We start from the raw sequence: 19,447 nt of genomic DNA, 5'->3' as shown, positions 1-19,447 counted from the left end.
CTAGCTAACACTAAATTTAAACATTAAATTTAAATTTTATAGAATAATAAGAATTTACATCATTTCAGCATTCACACTTTAGCATTTCACATTTTAGCGATACATGGTAAATAATGTTATGTAAAACGTGTCACGTATACTACAATTCATCAAGGTATTGTTGGTAGAAATTTAATTTGTAGTGAATAATTATATCGATAATTATATCTTTGTGAACTTTAAAATTACATAATTGTCGCACTGTTATAGTAAGGTATTGTAACAGTATTATATTCAAATTGTTTAAAATATACAACACATATCTATGTAAATAAAAATTATTTGCTGATTGTATGTAAGCAAATTATTACAGAATGGTTGCACATTTTTGACTAATTACGTTGTTGTTGTATTTGTAATTGTCAAAACAAGGTATGTATAAAAGAATGTGTTTAAAAATAGTTTGATAAATTAAAAAAAAAAATGGGTAAAAAGAGTAGATTTGGTTACATTTTATTCATTAATACATACATACGAACTCGATGTGAGCAGCTAGTAAATACTTATAAGTTACACTTTAGTCGTAAAAGTAAAAATACACTTTTGTATTTAATTACTTGCAACTTTAAGTTAATATATACGATAAAAAAATTGAATATTATGCACGAAAAACTCATAAACTATTTGCATAACTCAGGAACTTTATGTAAGATTTTAGTATTTATCCAAACGAATAACACAAAACTGTTAAAAGTTTTTATTGTATACTTACCAGCTAATCTAACAAACGCTGGTTTGATCACTACAACTACCTACCAGATCTATTTTTCTTCTATCTATCCTATTTAAGAGCTGCGTTCTTGTCGGTGGAGCTCTTGGCACTCACTACGATTTTCTGCGAATCCCTTCACCTTTTGATACGATACGACACCAACTTTTTCCTTGATATAACATTTTTTCCTTCTCCTTATTTTTCTCATCGGGATTAAATTATCCTGTTTCTAAAGTAAAAAGTTTCTCAAAAAGCCGGTTGAGCGGTTTTAGAGATTAGCGTGAACAAATCACGTGACACTATATATAAATATATATAGTGTATATATATACATACATATATATATATATATATATATATATATATATATATATATATATATATATATATATATATATATATATATATATATATATATATATATATATATATGATTGATTCTTAGAAATAGTCTAGTTCACCGTGTAATTTATGAAATTTATGAATGAACGTTGTCTGCGTTTTGTTTTTATACAAAACAACTTATTGTCTATTTGAATTCACTGAAAAAAAAAATATATTTCTTTCATTATTAACTTAGCTGCCAGGTTCATCATGATATTATGTATTCTTTCTATAGCATAGTCTTTTCTTATTATTTCTTATTTAATGTAATTAAAGAAAGAAAAAAAAATTCAAAACGTTATTATTAACTACAAATAAATATTCGTCACGTTGGCATTGTTGATTCGTACAATAGATTATAAGATATATCACCTAAACAAATAAATATGCTTACTGTGTTACACAAAAATTTATTCAATACGATATTCAAAATCATAATTGAGATTCAGCAATAAAACTGCGCATGGTTATCTATTTGCTTTGTTTATTATAATGCTTTATTTCTGTCTATATATTTTATTTCTACATAATATTTTAAGGACACAATGGTATCTATTATGAAGTACTATTCTCTGTATCTAAAATTAAAATTTTATTTACATATTATTAATAGCTTTTACCTGTGACTTCGTTCGAGGGATCGGGATATGTCTACTGATTGGGACAAAAAGTAACCTGTAAGTTATACCATCCCATAAAATACGTGTATACCAAATTTCAACCAAGTAGTGATAGGTTAAGTCGCTATAAGGTAAGGTAAGGTAAAAAAAAAACAGACGTACTTTTTCGCATTTATAATATTACCTAGTAAGGATTTGTCTATGTCCTCTAACAGGGAGAGATCAACACATAACACTTAATAAGGTTATTAAGAGTTATAATTATATGTAATATAATTTCTCAAATATTTTATTTCTTATTTGTATATACTAACGTATATATAACATTATATAAAAAAACGATTCCGTAGCTTTTATATGATTGTCGCAATAAATTGTTGACGGTCAGAAAAAATAGATGCTGTTCATGGTCGTTTTAGTACTTTTGTTATATTTTATATTTATGTAACCAAACATTTTTATTGCTACAATCCTTTTGAAGAATTTTAAATATATTTTGTAATAACAGTGCTGAATGTTATGATCATAGTAAATATTGAAACTGATATATTTATAGATATTCAATTATACATATGTATTCGTAATTCCATATATAAATTTAGTATACCTATAATATATTTAACTATTATATTATATTATATTATATTATATTATATTATATTATATTATATTATATTATATTATAAATATTATAACTAAGATAACCTTTTTTTCACTATTATTATTTAAAAGTCTATTTTGAATGCAAAAGTAGCAACCGTACATTATAAACATAAGAAACATCGTGAATTTCACAAAACATGTCACGTCAACTACGACATATCTCGTTTGTTGCAACTTTTGAACACAAAGTTATAATCTCTTGTCTGTCACACTGACTATGTACTTTTACTTTTAGACTGAAACACAACAAAACAAGTATTGCTGCTCCAGTAGTTGTAATTGCGCCAGTATACTGAAAATGGTAGATATAAATTCGTCATTATCGGCCTTACACCATTTGGTTTTTTACATCACTTACATACAACCATGCACTTTTATATTATATTTTCGAGATAAAAATACATATGTAGGCGAATTCAATTCATGATCTTATTTTTCTTTAAAAGCAACATGCTTACTAATATTTTCCTGTGGTTCCAATATATTTATTATTTCTATTTTAATTTAATAATAAATTTACTTGTGTGTCTATCTAATCGTGAAGGTTGGAATAATAATAATATAATAGTAATCATGACTAAGGGTCCCGGATTGTTTCGAAATTAGTCGGCCTATCTCGACTAAAGTATATGTAAGTTAATCTGGTTGTCATTCTATTAAAATATAATATAGCCTAAAAAGAATTGGGCCATGTATATTATCACACTTACACTTACTATTACTTATACTGTTTTAGCATACTAATAGCTTTTATTGAGGACAGTGAAGTACGTATGCCTTAGGTATAAGCAGTGGATCCTTCTCGCAAAGGCTTAGTAATTATGCGTGCTTATTTATGCCAGGATCATAAGAATAAGGAACTTATCTTGTAGTAAGATTTTGATCATTAATAGTACAAGATTATTTTATTTTTGGATTGAAGGATTTGGGATAAACGGTTTCGAGTTTGCTTTCTTTTGACAAAAACAAATATTTGGGTTAAAGCCATTAAAAAGAATAAGCATTATTATTACTTACTAAATTTGTTTTACAACTTCGTATAACAATGTCCAATTCCAATTAACATTAGTTGACCAGTTTGAGCGAATAAGTTGTAGCAGATAATAAATAAACAAACTCGCTTTCACATTTCTAATATTGGTAAGAATTACCATAAATGTATCTTAGTATCATCGAAGTAAGTAATTATCTTAATAATTTACTTTAAATAAGTAATAGTTTACGCAAATGAAGTTATAGAAACAATTATTGTTGAAAGTAACGTTCGTGGGAAAAACGACTATGGGACATTACGTGCTAAACTCTACTCAATAAGTGGGCAATTATACATTTAATTACTTAATTACTCGTCTTACATGAAAATAGATATTATTTATCTACACTAATAATATAAAGAGGAAAGATTTATATTTTTGTGTGTATGTATGTTTGTAATGAATAAACGGAAAAACTACTTTGCCGATTTCAAAAATTTTTTCACCATTAGAAAGCTACATTTATCCTGAGTAATACAGGCTATATTTATTGCTAGAAAAGATTAGGGATTCTTTATAAAACTTTAGTAATGTAACTCAAGGTGTAAAAAAAATGCTATAAAATATCTTTCGTCGCATGCGCTTCGGAAACTATTGGTGATAGAACAAAAGCATGTTCTACAATATTGAAGAAAATATCAATTACTACAAAATATTTCGCCATACTGTATGCCCAACTATTATCATTATGTCACAATATTTTAAATTTTAAAAGTTGATAGAAATACAGACCAGAATTACACCATGTTATTCATACTTCTCAAAATAAAATGTTGTAAAAATGTCCACCCGTGCGAAGCTGGGACGGGCCTCTAGTTGAAATATAAATTAACAGGTGTGTTATAAAATAACTTATCATTTATCACTAAGTCTAGTCAGAAAACGGCGACGAAATGGAGCAAGAGAGTCAAGAGAAAATGTTATTTCAAAAGTACTTGGATCGAACAAATAAATTTTTAAATATTACGGGCATGTACCTGAAGGAGGAGGATAGTAATAGATCACTAATACAACGCCTTCGTCATCGTTGGTTCTACTGTTTTAATTCTATCTGCTTTAATACAGCTATTATTGGACAAATCGGATGGTATATCGAAGCTATTATGACTGATAAAAGCATTACAGAAATCACTTACTTCATGCCGTGTGTCACACTTTGTTTCTTAGGAAATTTGAAAGCCTTTTATTTTGTGAAATATGCTCATTATGTTAACGGTGTAGTAGACAATTTAAAAAAATTGCAGAATTTGTCTTCAGAAAAGCAAAAATATCGAGATGACGTCGAAGAAGAAATGCTAAAGAATGGATTGAGGATCTATAACATGTTTACGTACATGCTTGTATGTACAAATGGATGTGGATTGTTATCGTTTATAATTGGTCCCCTACTCACTATGGCTGTTTATTATTATACAACCAGCAAAATTGTATACCTTGTGCCCTTTTTTATATGGTATCCTGTTGATCAAACAAAGTTAATAAATTGGCTGTTTATCTATATTCATCAAATATGGTCAGGTATACAGTTTAATAATTTTATTTAATTAGGGACTTAATATCTTCTAACGATGACTCACGGAACTAAAATATGGTATATAGTCCTAGCTTAATGACGTTCCGAGTAATTTAGCATTGTAAATTTAAACAGCAGATACACAGCCAAATATAATAATATGTTATTTCTAATTAAATCAATATGACATTACAGACATGAAACAAGATCCATTCTATAAAAAATACATGACAGGCTTCTTAATATAAAATTATGTTCCCTGTGATAGTCAGCATTATACTTAGCGAACAATGGAAAGGGCTATACTCTCCATATCCCGCTGAGTGACTCAGAGTTTTACTACTCGAATCCTGAACGCGGTAGAAGTAAAGAGGCTGATATAGTCCGAAGGATTTGCTAGGGGCAATGACCCCGCCACACTTATATTACTAGCAACCTATAACTGTGTATTGGTTGATGTTCGGTGAGGAAGAAAGGTTTACAAGGTTAACTACCTATCATTCACGGCATTAGTATATTCATAAGATTTTATAAAAGAAAAAACATTGTTTGCGTATAACTTAAATATTGTTTTATTAAATATTTATTTGCAGCTATTCTTGCTGTGTTCACGGTTTTTGGTCCTGACAATTTTTTTGCTACTTGTTCTACATTCATAAATATACAGTTCCACTGCCTTCACTACGACATAGAAAAAATAGACATTAAAAAAACTAAATACAAGAACGAAAAATATGTAAATTATGCTTTTCGAAGACAATTTAGAGAAATAATTCAAAGGCATAAAATATTAATTGAGTGAGTATTAGTACATACAAATTACTGATACTTATGCCATATATATCACAGTTTACTTAAATTGTGTATTTCAATTTTTGCTTTTATTTATTTTCAATTATTATTAATATATCGATAATAAACCAAATTAATCCAAATGGCGGCGACAAGCTCGTTTCCTACCACATTGAATATTAATACATCTTGACTGTCCCATTAGGGATTATAGCCATTAACATACTTTACATTATTCTTTAAATTCTGATCTATTTATAATAGTTTTTATAAAGTTCTTTCAAGTAAGAATTAGTAATAATTTATAAGTTTTGCACTTTTATATATATTTTTTAGTATTTGTCTTATATATTTTTTAACGACATATAAATTTGAAGTACTATAAAAAATCGCAATTATTTTAAGTTATTTATTAATTAGGTCTTTTTTTCCAGTTGCGTAAATTTACTGGAAATAATTTACACTAAATCGACTTTATTCAACGTTGCTACAAGTTCGCTTATCATTTGCGTTACCGGCTTCAATATAACGGTAATCTATTTAAGTCTATTTACATTTTAATATTCATTTTATTCCATCTTACTTAATAACGTTATGCTATGATAGGATTCCATCGCTATCTTTTTCTTTCAGAACTTCTTACAAAAAAATGAATAAATAATTTTTTCTATTAATACAAGTAGGTACAGAAAAAATTAAGACCAATTATTAAAGAAATATACTTACTTAATTTACTTATTTTTTAACTAATATTTTAAAATGTGTAAGTATTTAGGGAAATTTTTATTTTACAGACAATAGACAACATAATCGTGATGATGCCTTTCATTTCTTTCCTTCTAATGGCTTTGCTACAAATAGTTGTTTTATGTTACTATGGCGATAAAATAATGGAATATGTATGTATACAAAATTATAAAATTTATTCTTAATATTTTTAAAATTTAGTTATATTATATACTAGCGACCCGCCCCGGCTTCGCACGGGTGCAATGCTGATATTAAATATACCTACGTACTACAGAATGTCCTTATAAACAACGTTTACAGCTTTTTTGTCATTGGACAATACAAACATGAGATAGCTATAAGGCGAAGTGCGGCGAATCTCGTGGGGTTCAGCCAGCGTTTGCAATGTAAGCGCAAAAAATGAGTTTATTTACGACATCCCATTAGAAACCTCTAAATTTGTCAGTGTTTCTCTACAATATTATGCATATATTATACATATAAAACTTCCTCTTGAATCACTCTATCTATTAAAAAAAACCACTTCAAAATCCGTTGCGTAGTTTTAAAGATTTAAGCATACATAGGGACGGACAGACAGCGACAGCGACTTGGTTTTATACTATGTAGTAATAGTGATGAAATATTATACAACTGTTTTTACATTTTTTATATTATAATTTTTTTAACCAGCGAACGTGTATGAAAAGATAGATTAAGTAGCGAAAGAGGTTTGTTTGAATCGAAACATTTTGGTAATTATGAACCTGTAATTACTCAAGTTCATATACAGTACGTATACAGTAATTTACCTACATATTTACAATGAAAGGAAAAAGCTAGAGGGTTAACCAGATATTTTAATTAATATGTTAAAGTACTTTGAACTTGACGACCTTAATAATATAGCGGTTTAACATACTGCCTCACCTACTGTTTCTGCGAGATTGATTCAAACATTTGATGTATTAGAATATCTGTTTGTGTTATTGTGGATGTTTTCATAAAACAATGAATTAAAATAAATCTATTAGATGTCTAGTAAGTAACAATACAAATTCTATATGTAAGAAAGCCTATTACAGGATAGACGAATTCATAGATGACAACATATCAAGTAAATAATTAGTTTATTAGCATACAACGTTATAATTTTATTTTCTCATTGCTTTCTTGATTTAATTGATTAATTTTAGAAATATGAAAGCGTAGCGGTTTTTTGTATTAATTGCCGCATGCATTCTTATGTAAAATGTGAATACTATAACTATCAGATGGCAATTGTGAGTAGCTTTGACGTGGTCTAGTGTTTTGAGTAGTCATGCTCACTAAAATGTCCAGACTTGTGGCGGCGTGGTGGGCCGGGTCATTGGGCTCCCTAAAATATGGTCGAGCGCAGTGATGGCTGGCTCATCCGTCATACTCGTGAACGGGTGCTGCTTGTAGGGACTGGTCTGCTCTAATCACTATGACTGATTTCCTCTTATTAATTGTTTAACCAGTTGGTTATGTATTCAATTTTTTTTTCTTTTTGAGTATTTAATTGAATTAGTGCTAATTGGTGGTTTGTATTCACACAATTAAACTTAAAAATGTAAAATAATAATAAAATTATTTAAAAGAGCATCACGCAAGTTTCTTGCTCGTTCTTCTTGTGATGAGACAGCTTTCCGAACGAGCGGTAAATTAAAAAAAATGTAATGACTTTTCAAAAGTGCTTCAATGTAAGTTTATTTGAATAAATGATTTCTATTCTATTCTATTCTATTCTACTCAGTTTGGCGTTAGACAGCATTGTATAATATAACTAGAATTATTTATTTTTCAGAGCTTGGAAGTAAGTAATGCAGTATACAGAAGTCAGTGGTATATGGCTGATGCTGCTGTCATGAAAGATTTACTATTTCTGTCCCTCAGGTATGTAATAAAACCATGTAGCCAGGGGCTTACACAAATAGCAAATGATTCCATATAAATACATTTTCATTTACGCTAACGCAAGTAAGTAAATTAGTTTTTGGTGACCCTGGTGTAGTGGCAGTTAATAGTTTCAATGATTGTGTATATTATAAACATTAGAATATCTGTTTGTATTGACCTGATATTTACTAGTCGCTGCGTCTATGATTTATTATTTGTTTGTTAAAATATTTTATAAACACACTTTATTTAAAATTATACATACATACATACATACATATCTGTCACGCCTGTCTCCCATTAGGGTAGGCAGAAACAATGGAACGCCAAATGCTTCGATTCAAACAAACCTCTTTCGCTTAATAGAAAATAGAAACAAATTGGTATCGAACTTTTGGATATCTGTTTTATATTTGTTGAGATTATTATTAAATTATAAATACGGTTCTAGGCCATGCCATCAATCATATAATTCTAATCTCTTATAGCACCCTTAGAGTGGTGCTAAAGGATAAAAAAGGCATAAATAAAATATAAAAATGTGATTGACCATAATACATAAAATAACCATTATGATTTTCATTTTCATCATTTTATTAGTATGCAGTAACTGGAAACGAGTCTAAAAAAGTTTGTGGCGTTATGCCTTAAAAAACCAAAATAGGATGTTCAATGCACTAAATACAATTTTTTATATTTTTAATTAGATGATATTCAAACTGATATAATCAATAGTCCTAGTCAACTTAATAAATTTTATATTGATGTCTCAAATAAATCACAAAATATAATCATTTCTTTAATTATTAATAAATTATTATATATAAGTTATTATTATTTTCAGGACTCAAAGAGCATGCAAACTAACTGCATATGAATTTACTGACATTAATTTAAATACGTATGCTAGGGTATGTAAATATTTTAATTATAAATCTAAATATTTTAATTATACACCAATTTATACGCATTGCCGATCTATCCTGTAATGGTAATGTATCCGTACACATATATTTGAGGCCCCTCAACATGGCAATTCAATTACTATTTCTTAGAGATTATTAGAGATAGAGATTCATCGGAGTTAAGTTACATTTCAAACATAACTCAGCGAATTCATTCTGTTGGTTCGGGATTTATTAAGCTACTAGGTGCGTTGACAGTTATCCGTATGAATAAGACATATTAATTGACTGGGATAAAATATTGCGTATGCCAAATATAATAATGATTGGTAAAACAAATTAATACGAAGAGGTAACGATCATACAAATTAAATTTTATATTTTAATTTAAAGTGGTGGTTACTTTAATATAGAGGATATTCTCGACTCGTTTGTATTGTTATTATTATTTTTATACTTTTCATTTTTGTGCTATTTAAAATGGCAAACAAGGTAACGCTCATCTGATAGAAAGTGGTAAATTGAAAGCCGTCGCCTATAGACATGAACAGTACCACAGTAAAGTCTTATATCTATTTATAAGACTATATCTATTATGTCGCCCACCATAGTTATTTATTTATTTAACACTTTATTGCACCAACATAACAGGATTTGTTGAACAATTTTTAATACGTAAAGTGTAGTACAAAAGGCGCTCTTATTGCTAAGCAAACTCTTCCAGACAACCTTTGGGTAGAAGGAATTAAAGCATAAATAGGTACGTGGCGCGTTAATACCCCATGTCCCTCATGCATGGCCTTTCCTGAGGATTAAGGTATTATACCTCTGTATCTTGATCTGGTCTTGATGTGTATATCACGAGGATATCTTCAGTAATTTTAAATTACTTTTAATATTTTTTTTATTTTATACAAATATCATTGTATAACAGTCCCCACTGCAGCGGCAGTTTTCTCTTTACATTTTTCCCATAAATCCTTCATTTCTTTTTTAACAACGTCCTTCATTTATCCCTAATGTCCCACTTATTTTCTTCAATTCTTTCTTACATATCGTAAAGTGCGAATACAACCAACAAATTAATTCCCGAGAAGGGTTGACATCAGGCAGGCAGCTAGTCGTAAAACCAAAAGCCAAAATATTTAATAACATAAACAAAATCATATTATGCCGACTCCAAATAGTTGGGACAAGAGCAGAAGGATGGTGATACTTATATCATTGCAAAACTCCCTGTAAAATCAATTACTTAAAGATGGAAATTGAAAGACAAACACCAAAAATATAATACTATTTATTAGTTAAAATGTCACTAATGATTCAATTATTTTATTTTACAGATAATAGGCAGGGCTTGGTCATACTTTGCTTTGCTGCAAACAGTATATGGACGAAAAGGCGCTAAAAATCATTAAAATTTATATATATATATATATATATATATATATATATATATATTATGCATTTATGTAGTAAATGAAATATTACAGACTCATATTTATTTTATAGATAATTACAAAATATTATAGCACCTAAATAAATGTAGCACACTGATAAATAAATAAGAATGTTAGTAATTCTGTAGTATAGTTAATCATTATGAAGTATTATAATTAAATTTTTAGATTTTACTATAATTTTTAAATTAGAGGATATTTACTAGTTTCGGACTTGATAGAACCGAACCCTTATTCACGAGCGAGTTCGTCGATACTAGTCGGTCATCCCGAATTTCGAGATGCGAGTAAAGCTGACATAAGTAATTGTAATGTAGTATAACTCACAATAGTTATTATTCTACTATGAAGTACTGTAACTTTCAAATATTTATGATTTATAGAATATTGAAACGTACTTATAAATTCAAATGGCTATTTATAATGTATTCAATTTATTTTGTTTACAGTAAAAAATTTTTATAATATTAGTAAGGATACACTACGTATAAATATACATATTCATAAAACATCTTGTTGTTTACTGATGTTAATTATCATTATTAAAGTCGCTTTTTGCGGAACAAAATGTATTTGTTTTAATAAAAAAATTAATTGTGATAAAATTAATTATACATATAAAAATTATTCTATTTAAATCATACTATTACCATCACTATAAACTTTGAAGAAAGTATGTAGGAAGAGGCAAAAACATATTCACACACATACATAAATCTATAAGAAATTATCCTTAGGTAAAATTATTTATGGCCAAAGATCGGCAAAAGTAAATAGAACGCTTGCCAAATATTATTTTATGTCGTCCAAGCGTGACAGTTTCAAAATCCCTAGGGCTACCCAAAATAATATTGTTACATGCAGGAGCGAGGGTTACAGTTTGACTCAGCGATGAATATGTCACGAGTGTTACCGAAACCATCTAGGGGTGTTGTTATGTAATATGCAAATTAAATAACGTAGTATATATGCGCCTGAGTAAGGGATACAGGTAAGCACTATCTGATAATTTGTTTCTGTCAAGTTGCAAATTACCTACTTTTGTGACAAAACCATCTATCAATCGATTTAAAAAAAAATTGCTTCTAAACTTAATTATACTTTTTATGCGTGCATTATGCGATAATTTTATCAATATTAATGATTCTTTTTTAAATCAAAAATATATTTTTAATCTATCAATGGTTTAGTCCAGTAAACATAATTTTAGTAGGAATTTGAGCCTAGTATTGTAGACATTTATAGACTGGGGTAACCGTTTACCATCAAGTGGTCGGTAATATTGTGATCGGCGTTAAAGGACGTTAAAAAATGGATGGAATTGGGATGTTGACCCTGCACGTGCTATGATTTATGCTGACAGGAAATCGGCGGGATGGTAGACAAGGATAATATTATATCAGTTGACCCATTGCGACTCACTCAACTTTCTATTATTACGTTAGTAATATAATAGGTACCTAAATCTATATATTACATAGATATTACAAACTTTAATGTTATACACTATATTCAAGACATCTTTTCAAATTCATAATTTTAAATACAGATTTAGTATTCGGGGAATTTGATTTAATTTTACTGAAATAACTAATATTTATCTATACTGAATTCAACATGTGTTTAACACTGTAACATTGCTTTATAAAAAAATATATATAACAAGAAATATTAATGTTATTTAATAAATGGATGAAGTTAATTAAAACATTTAGATAACCTTTTCTTAGCGCTTATGTGAGTTCGTACTAATAAAATTTATTATTATTTTACAAAGTTATCGTGTGGTGTCTCGGTATGGAATGGGCCAGTTATTTCCTGTGGATGTCGTAATAAGTGGCTAAGGGAACTTAATGGTCGATGGATGAGCAACAGCGTCCCTTTTAAAATATCACCAAAGTTTAACTGCGGTTACCAACCCGGTTTTGCTAAGCGTGGTAATTATTGGCAGATTCCCACTCTATGAGGATAGCCTATATAATAATAATAAAATAACAATAAGAAGCATGGGTCGAGCAATGAGAAAAAAATATGCTTACACAAAAATTGACAGTTATACCCTTCTGTTAGTACAGGAGGATTATATTTATTACTGGTCTTCCAACTTATATTTCAGATATAGAAACCTCCTTTTAAACAAATAAAACAAAAATCAGAGTCTCACTAGATACAAAACCAATCTCGATAAGTACCAGTTATGATAGGTGTGTCACTAGTAATTAAGTGAGGTGTGTTACTAAATTGAGTTAATTGTACACGTATAATAATAACAACGTATAAATAGGTATACTGTGCAATTAATATAAATAAAGGAAGTTTATGTGTAAGGCTTAATTTTTAAGTGTTATTTTTAAGATTTCTCTATTAGAGTCTATAGAGAAATCTTAAAAAATAACATACTATATAAGTTATTCTTGTGGCATCGATGTAATGATTAATTATAGCAAAAGTATTTATTCAGTATACTAATAAAATTATAACTAAATTCAAATGAATGTTTGTAAATGCTGCTTGTGATATGAATATTAAAAAGAAACAATAATAGATTTTTTATTTACTATATTTTACTTTTTTTTTATTATTGTATACGCAAAGCATGAATTCGATAAAAAAACTGTTGAGATATTGAGAAATAGAGACAGTAGTTCACTGTTAAATATGCAAAAATTTAAATCAAGAGAACTTTTTTATTTTGTTTGAGCCTCCATGATACACACGTAATTGTATGTAGATCCATGACTTACTAAAGTTATCCCCTTGTTTATGTCAGGCTCTATGATAAAACCACACTTGCGCTGTAATACTACCATAGCCTACTATTTTGTAAAAAGGTATTTTGAATATTTCACTGTTTATAGATGTCATGAACTTTGCCTAATTAAATGATCAAACGAACTTACCTAAAGTGAAGTTCGATCAAAATTATCTTGACTTCGTTGAAGAGATTTATCTTTGACCATGTAGTAGCCTCGCTACGCTGCAACCCTTCGCACAAGCATTCAGAGGGTAGGAATAAAAACATAATAATGACATTGCTGTCACTCTCCTATGCCGACACATTCCGACCCAGCCTCATTCTATTTAGAGCATAAGGTAGTAACTGCTAGCAACATTGATATTAATTTGGGTTTTATAAGCAGAGGTGGGAGGGACCTTAAATCTCTTCAACGAAGTCAAGATAATTTTGATCGAACTTCACTTTAGGTAAGTTCGTTTGATCATTTAATTATCTTGACTTCGTTTCCGAGATTTATCTTTGACCATGTAGATGTTCAGAGGTTTTTATCAATGTTGCAAAAGAATTAAATAAATTAAAAATAAATAAAAAGTAAAAAACAAAATTTAATCAGTGTGTACATTTCTTTATTATATCCTAAATAAACTGAAAACATGGTTATTATTATCTAATTAATCAATAAGTTAGAAGTGGTATCAATAATTGGCCTATTATAGAAATTGGCAAATACTGCTGATTGGTCAGACCAACCAGCAACCTTACGAATGACATCGACACTTAGTCCTGCACGTGAAGCGGCAGAGGTAGAAGCGTGCCTTGTACTGTGGGCACCAAATATGGAAGTATCAATGCCACTCTCTTGAAGAGTTAGTTTTATCCAACGCCCTAACGTCTGAGATGAGACGGCTTTATATGGTTTCCTACTAGTTAAAATTAAATGGTCCACATCATTAGGTCTTACAAAAGAAGTTGATGCTACATAAAACTTAAGTGTGGCAGCTGGGCAAATACTAGGTCTAGAATTAAAAAACGGTAGATTCAATACCGGTTGGCGACGACCAATACCTGAAGTTTTAATTAAATCTGATATAGCTATAACTATGCGGTCATTGTAATAAGTAATGTTTGAAATTTTTATCAATGACAATGTTTGCGTTCTTTGCCCAGTTGCCAAAGCTAACAGCATCACTAGTTTTTTGCTTAAATTTCTAAATTAATCGAATCGTTTGAGAGATTGGCCAAATGATTAAGTACAATGTTAGTATCCCACGTAACAATATAACGGGGGAAAACGGGTTTCAATTTGAAAATACCCTTGAAAAAACGTTTTATCTTTTCATTATGACCAATATTATTACTAGAAATTAAGGAAATAGCAGATCTATGATTATTTAAGGTTCCGTAGGATGACCCTGATTGGAAACATTCTGTCAAAAAAATTAGCAGGGAACTGAGATTAACTTCATAAAAATCACAATGATTCTGATTACAATATTCCCACCATTTTCTTAGACTGGAATTATACTGCGATATAGTATTCCGAGACAAGGAAGAGATCATAACATCTACAGCTGCTTTTGGTACTCCCTGCTTGGAAAATCCTTCCCGGATAACACGCTCGCTACCAAGAAAAGTTGACCATGTAGCGGGTGAACTGAACTGAAAGTAGAGATAAGGAGATATTTATTAGGTCTAAAAGTTACAGGTTTCGTTACAGATAATGATTTAAAAAGGGGGTACCAAGGCTGTGATGGCCATTGTGGTACAACCACTATGCCTGTAGCTCTATCATGTATAATTTTGTTTAGTACCTTTAATATTATAGCGAAAGGAGGAAATGCATAGAAGAAATAAGTAGACCAGTCCAAAGTAAAAGCGTCAATATTATAAGCATCGGGATCTCTTTTCCACGATATGTACTTAGGGCATTTAGTATTAACACGAGATGCAAAAAGGTCTATATCTGGTTTACCAAATGTATATACTATTTCTGAAAATGCATACGACGCTAATTCCCATTCAGTATCAATATTTAGGTTCCTCGATTCTCTATCGGCTTCAGTATTTAATGTAGATTTAATATATGAAGCAAAAATGAATATTCTCCTTTCCTCGCACCATTTCCATATTATATTTGCAATATGATTTAAATGCGGGTATTGAACTCCGCCCATCCTATTAATGTACGAGATCGCTGTTGTATTGTCGACACGCAAAATAATATCACAATCTTTTTTTGTGTTAGCGAATGATTTCAGTCCGAGATAAACGGCTAGTAATTCTAAATAATTTATGTGGTTAGTACGCTCAATGCGAGACCACAAACCACCAGCCTTCTCATTGTGACAGGCGGCACCCCATCCTGTCAATGAAGCGTCAGTAAATAGTTCCATTTCATATTTATGTTGTCTAATACGATTACTAGCTATTAGAATATGATTTTTCCACCATATCAAATCATCGTGCAATTTATTTGGAATAGCCATAAAAGCATTGTAATTATCTGCATTACGCTGAAGTGCCATATATTTAGCTCTTTCTAGTGACTTCGTATGTAGCCATCCATAGGAAATGGCAGGGCATGCAGCAGTAAGGGAACCGAGAACTCGCGCAAATTCTCGAATGCGTATAGATTTAGTAGTGAGTAACATCTCTAAATTTTTGAGTATACTATTTCTTTTTCGATCGGGTAATTGCAAAGTCATCGACTTGGAATCGAGAACAAATCCTAGGAAAGTACACGAAGTACTTGTTTTCAAACTACTCTTTTTATAATTTATTACAAAACCTAAGCTTGTAAGGCATTCTTTAGTATTACTTATATTATTCAAACAAATCGCTTCCGAGTCTCCTAGTAAAAGTATATCATCCAAATAGCGTACTGATTTAAAACCACGAGCTCTTAAGTGAGTCATAACGGGCTGTAAAATTTTTGTAAATATGTAAGGCGCAGAACATAATCCAAACGGGAGTGCAGTGAATTCGTATAGACCTTCAAAATAAAATCGTAAATATTTTTTATGGCTAGCATGGATTGGGACTAAAAAATAAGCATCCTGCAAATCAATATTGGCCATAAAAGACCCTTCAGTTATTAGTTTTGTCGCCGTCCTAATATCTTCCATCTTAAAATGTTCGACACGAACATATTTATTTAATTTTTTAAGGTTCAATATAAACCTCATGCTACCGTCACTCTTTGGCACTAAAAATATGTCAGATAAATATTGTCCCTTAACAGGATTGCATTTTTGTATGGCCCCTAATTTTATCAAATGTTGAATTTGTTTTTTAAGTGCAATTCGTTCATTAGAACAAAAAATACGTTTTGGATATTCACTTGGACTCTGTTCTGGTATAGTAATAAATGGAATTGAATATCCTTGAATAGAATTTAAAATAAAGTTATCGCTTGTAATTGAACGCCAAGCGTGTAAAAAATATTTCAAGCGACCTGCATATACCTGAGATTCTGTATTTAATTCCGCGACCGATCGGCTGCTGGTCGCGGCTTGTAGACTGGTTGGCGCCGCGCTGGCGGCGGCGGCGGTGGTTGCGGACGGCGACTGTGTGGCGCCGGTGCGGCGACTACACGTCGCCGATTCGCATATGAAGTTTTGTGCCCACCGGCTCGTTGTTGCGAGTTGGTTTGACTGGCGCACTGACGTGGTCGAGCCGATGGGCCCCTGAAGTTTAAACCAGAGCTGGAAGAAGAGGCTGTAGCTTGAATTAATTGACTAGTCTTCTTAATTCCTCGAGATTCCTTCACTACTTCAGATAAACTCTCTCCGAATAAGAAAGTATCTCTCTTCCGGTTTTTAAAAGTATCGGCCAAAGATTTGTCTACTAATGGAATGATGACTGACCGACGGGTGTCTGTTTCTGCGTAGTGGGAGTCTGCGATAAGTTTTCCCGTATCGCTCAATATGCGAATAACTTCGGATATAACAGGGTCTTTCTTTAAAAGAGCCGTCATGGCCTTTCCTAAGGCTGATAGTGCACGTCCGAGCTGATCTTGTTTACAAATCAAACGTTTATCGCGGAGACGGCAAGGCTCAGGAAGCATAGCATGGACCTCTGGGTTTAGAGTGGGTGCCTTTAAGAACGGTAAATTTTTAGGAAACAGATATTTCTTTATAAGTTCTTCTCTATTTTCCTTTCTTAAGCCCTCTATTAAAATTTTTTGGAACCTTGTTGCTATATCTTTATATATTTCATCACCATATTCAGTAATTTCCGATTCATTTTCTCCTAAGGCTTGTAATAATTCCGAGTCAATGCATTCTGCGACTTCCTCATTATTCTCAGTTACAGTTAAGGGTACTTCCTTAGGAGGAAGGTCTTGGTACGAGTCAAGATCCGAGAAAATTTCTTGCTGTTCGCTTGAAATATTACCCACATTAAACAATTCAGTTTCTCCAGGTACCGGATGTTCTGGAAACGAATGTTACGTATTAATCCTCAAATTCACTAGGATTTCTTTTAATTTAAATAACAAACACTTCTCCTTCACTAACAATGATATTAAGTAATATTCATTGTAATAATTTATTTATAATAAACTCAATAACGAATTTTTAGTCAAGGAAAAAATAAAATAAAACAATATGTGGGTAAGTTCGATCGTGCAAAATATGCCAACGATCATAATTGATCCCGAAGAATACAACGGGATTAAAAAAATTATATCTCGAAGAATTCAACGAGAAATAAATTTGTGATAATAATCACCTTCGATATGTACATCATCTTCATCGCTGGAGTAAACAATACGCTTAGTATTACGACACTGTGTTTTAAGAAGCTTCGCTTCATATTTCTTCATTTTTCTTGACCAACGTTCCTCTTTCGATTCTTCGCGTTTGCGTTTAGGCATTTTTTTTTTTTTTTTTAATTATTTTTTTTTTTTTTTTTTTAGTTTATATATTTATAAGCTTGTGCAGTCGGCGCGAGCGCACGGACAAGAATGAGGCTGGGTCGGAATGTGTCGGCATAGGAGAGTGACAGCAATGTCATTATTATGTTTTTATTCCTACCCTCTGAATGCTTGTGCGAAGGGTTGCAGCGTAGCGAGGCTACTACATGGTCAAAGATAAATCTCGGAAACGAAGTCAAGATAATAGCCGTTAAAATACCACAATGTGAGATATATAAACGAGTCAATACCACCTTGTGTTATTTGGGCTGTCTTTATAGAGCCATTAGTTTTAAGTGCCAATTTTGATAGTATTTTTTATAATAGGTAATGCTAAATAATCAAACTTTATAAAATATTTTATTTATTTATTTATTTAACACTTTATTGCACTAATATTATATCAGCTGTTGAAGGTCTTTCAATGAATATAGTATAGTACAAGACGTGGTCTTATTGCTTAGCAATCTCTAGCTGCCAACTTTTACTCAGAAGAAATTAAAGAAAAATAGGTGACATGTTAAAAAAGAAATAAACACGTAGATAAGTACAATTAAATTCATATATATATATATATATATATATATATATATATATATATATATATATATATATATATATATATATATATATATATATATATATATATATATATATATATATATACGTAAGTATTGCACTCGTCATGAAATACAAAATATAATTTAAAAAAAAAGGGATGTAGCTAGATTAAAAATAATTGAATAAAGAAGAAAATGGAAGACGGATAGAAAGTTACTTGGCTGTGTACGATATTGGGATACACTGTCATATTTGCGAAGCCCAAACCTGAAACGAAATAAATATGTCATTTAAATGATTGATGATTTTATTTTGTATTCGTGAATAGAAAGCGAATATCGATAAACAATTTTGCGATATTTAGTACATAAGTTAATATATAATATACAACAAATAATTTTAGTGTGTCATTTTACATTTAACGTCCATAACGTATCATAATATATTCAAAGTGTGGATAGTT

At 30.4% G+C, this 19,447-nt stretch overlaps 3 protein-coding genes across 3 annotated transcripts; 1 reads left to right on the top strand and 2 right to left on the bottom strand.

Moving 5' to 3' along the window:
• The first annotated feature begins 4,345 nt into the window (after positions 1-4,345).
• LOC113523535 (putative odorant receptor 92a) lies at positions 4,346-10,729 on the top strand. Its single transcript, XM_052902325.1, has 7 exons — positions 4,346-4,912; positions 5,690-5,763; positions 6,192-6,288; positions 6,552-6,656; positions 8,315-8,403; positions 9,251-9,317; positions 10,655-10,729. Exons 1-7 carry the CDS (start codon positions 4,346-4,348, stop codon positions 10,727-10,729), a joined length of 1,074 nt encoding a protein of 357 aa, XP_052758285.1.
• Positions 10,730-14,175: 3,446 nt separating this feature from the next.
• Positions 14,176-16,633, bottom strand: LOC128202341 (uncharacterized). Its single transcript, XM_052902324.1, has 3 exons — positions 15,212-16,633; positions 14,984-15,167; positions 14,176-14,573 (listed from the first exon to the last, which is right to left on the bottom strand). Exons 1-3 carry the CDS (start codon positions 16,631-16,633, stop codon positions 14,176-14,178), a joined length of 2,004 nt encoding a protein of 667 aa, XP_052758284.1.
• On the bottom strand, positions 15,047-18,624 carry LOC128202354 (uncharacterized). Its single transcript, XM_052902414.1, has 3 exons — positions 18,240-18,624; positions 16,973-17,942; positions 15,047-15,167 (listed from the first exon to the last, which is right to left on the bottom strand). The coding sequence occupies exons 1-2, from the start codon at positions 18,382-18,384 to the stop codon at positions 16,987-16,989; spliced, it is 1,101 nt and encodes a 366-aa protein (XP_052758374.1). The 5' UTR covers positions 18,385-18,624; the 3' UTR covers positions 15,047-15,167; positions 16,973-16,986.
• Positions 18,625-19,447: the final 823 nt, after the last annotated feature.

Source organism: Galleria mellonella, unplaced genomic scaffold, assembly GCF_026898425.1.
Source record: "Galleria mellonella isolate WM207_F2 unplaced genomic scaffold, CSIRO_AGI_GalMel_v1 utg90, whole genome shotgun sequence".
Classification (NCBI taxonomy): domain Eukaryota; kingdom Metazoa; phylum Arthropoda; class Insecta; order Lepidoptera; family Pyralidae; genus Galleria; species Galleria mellonella.
Note: the sequence above shows the minus strand (reverse complement) of the source record. Positions and strands in the feature narration are given on the sequence as shown.

Excerpts from the sequence above, each read along its gene's own strand:
- LOC113523535 (XM_052902325.1), top strand. The coding sequence starts at position 4,346 with ATGGAGCAAGAGAGTCAAGAGAAAATGTTATTTCAAAAGTACTTGGAT. Across the intron at positions 5,764-6,191 it reads AGGCATAAAATATTAATTGA|TTGCGTAAATTTACTGGAAA; the intron begins GTGAGTATTAGT and ends CTTTTTTTCCAG. Across the intron at positions 8,404-9,250 it reads TTACTATTTCTGTCCCTCAG|GACTCAAAGAGCATGCAAAC; the intron begins GTATGTAATAAA and ends TATTATTTTCAG.
- LOC128202341 (XM_052902324.1), bottom strand. The coding sequence starts at position 16,633 with ATGGAAGATATTAGGACGGCGACAAAACTAATAACTGAAGGGTCTTTT. Across the intron at positions 15,168-15,211 it reads CATTATCTGTAACGAAACCT|TTCAGTTCACCCGCTACATG; the intron begins GTAACTTTTAGA and ends CTCTACTTTCAG. Across the intron at positions 14,574-14,983 it reads ATATTGTAATCAGAATCATT|GTATTGGTCGTCGCCAACCG; the intron begins GTGATTTTTATG and ends TTAAAACTTCAG.
- LOC128202354 (XM_052902414.1), bottom strand. The coding sequence starts at position 18,384 with ATGCCTAAACGCAAACGCGAAGAATCGAAAGAGGAACGTTGGTCAAGA. Across the intron at positions 17,943-18,239 it reads AGATGATGTACATATCGAAG|AACATCCGGTACCTGGAGAA; the intron begins GTGATTATTATC and ends ATTCGTTTCCAG.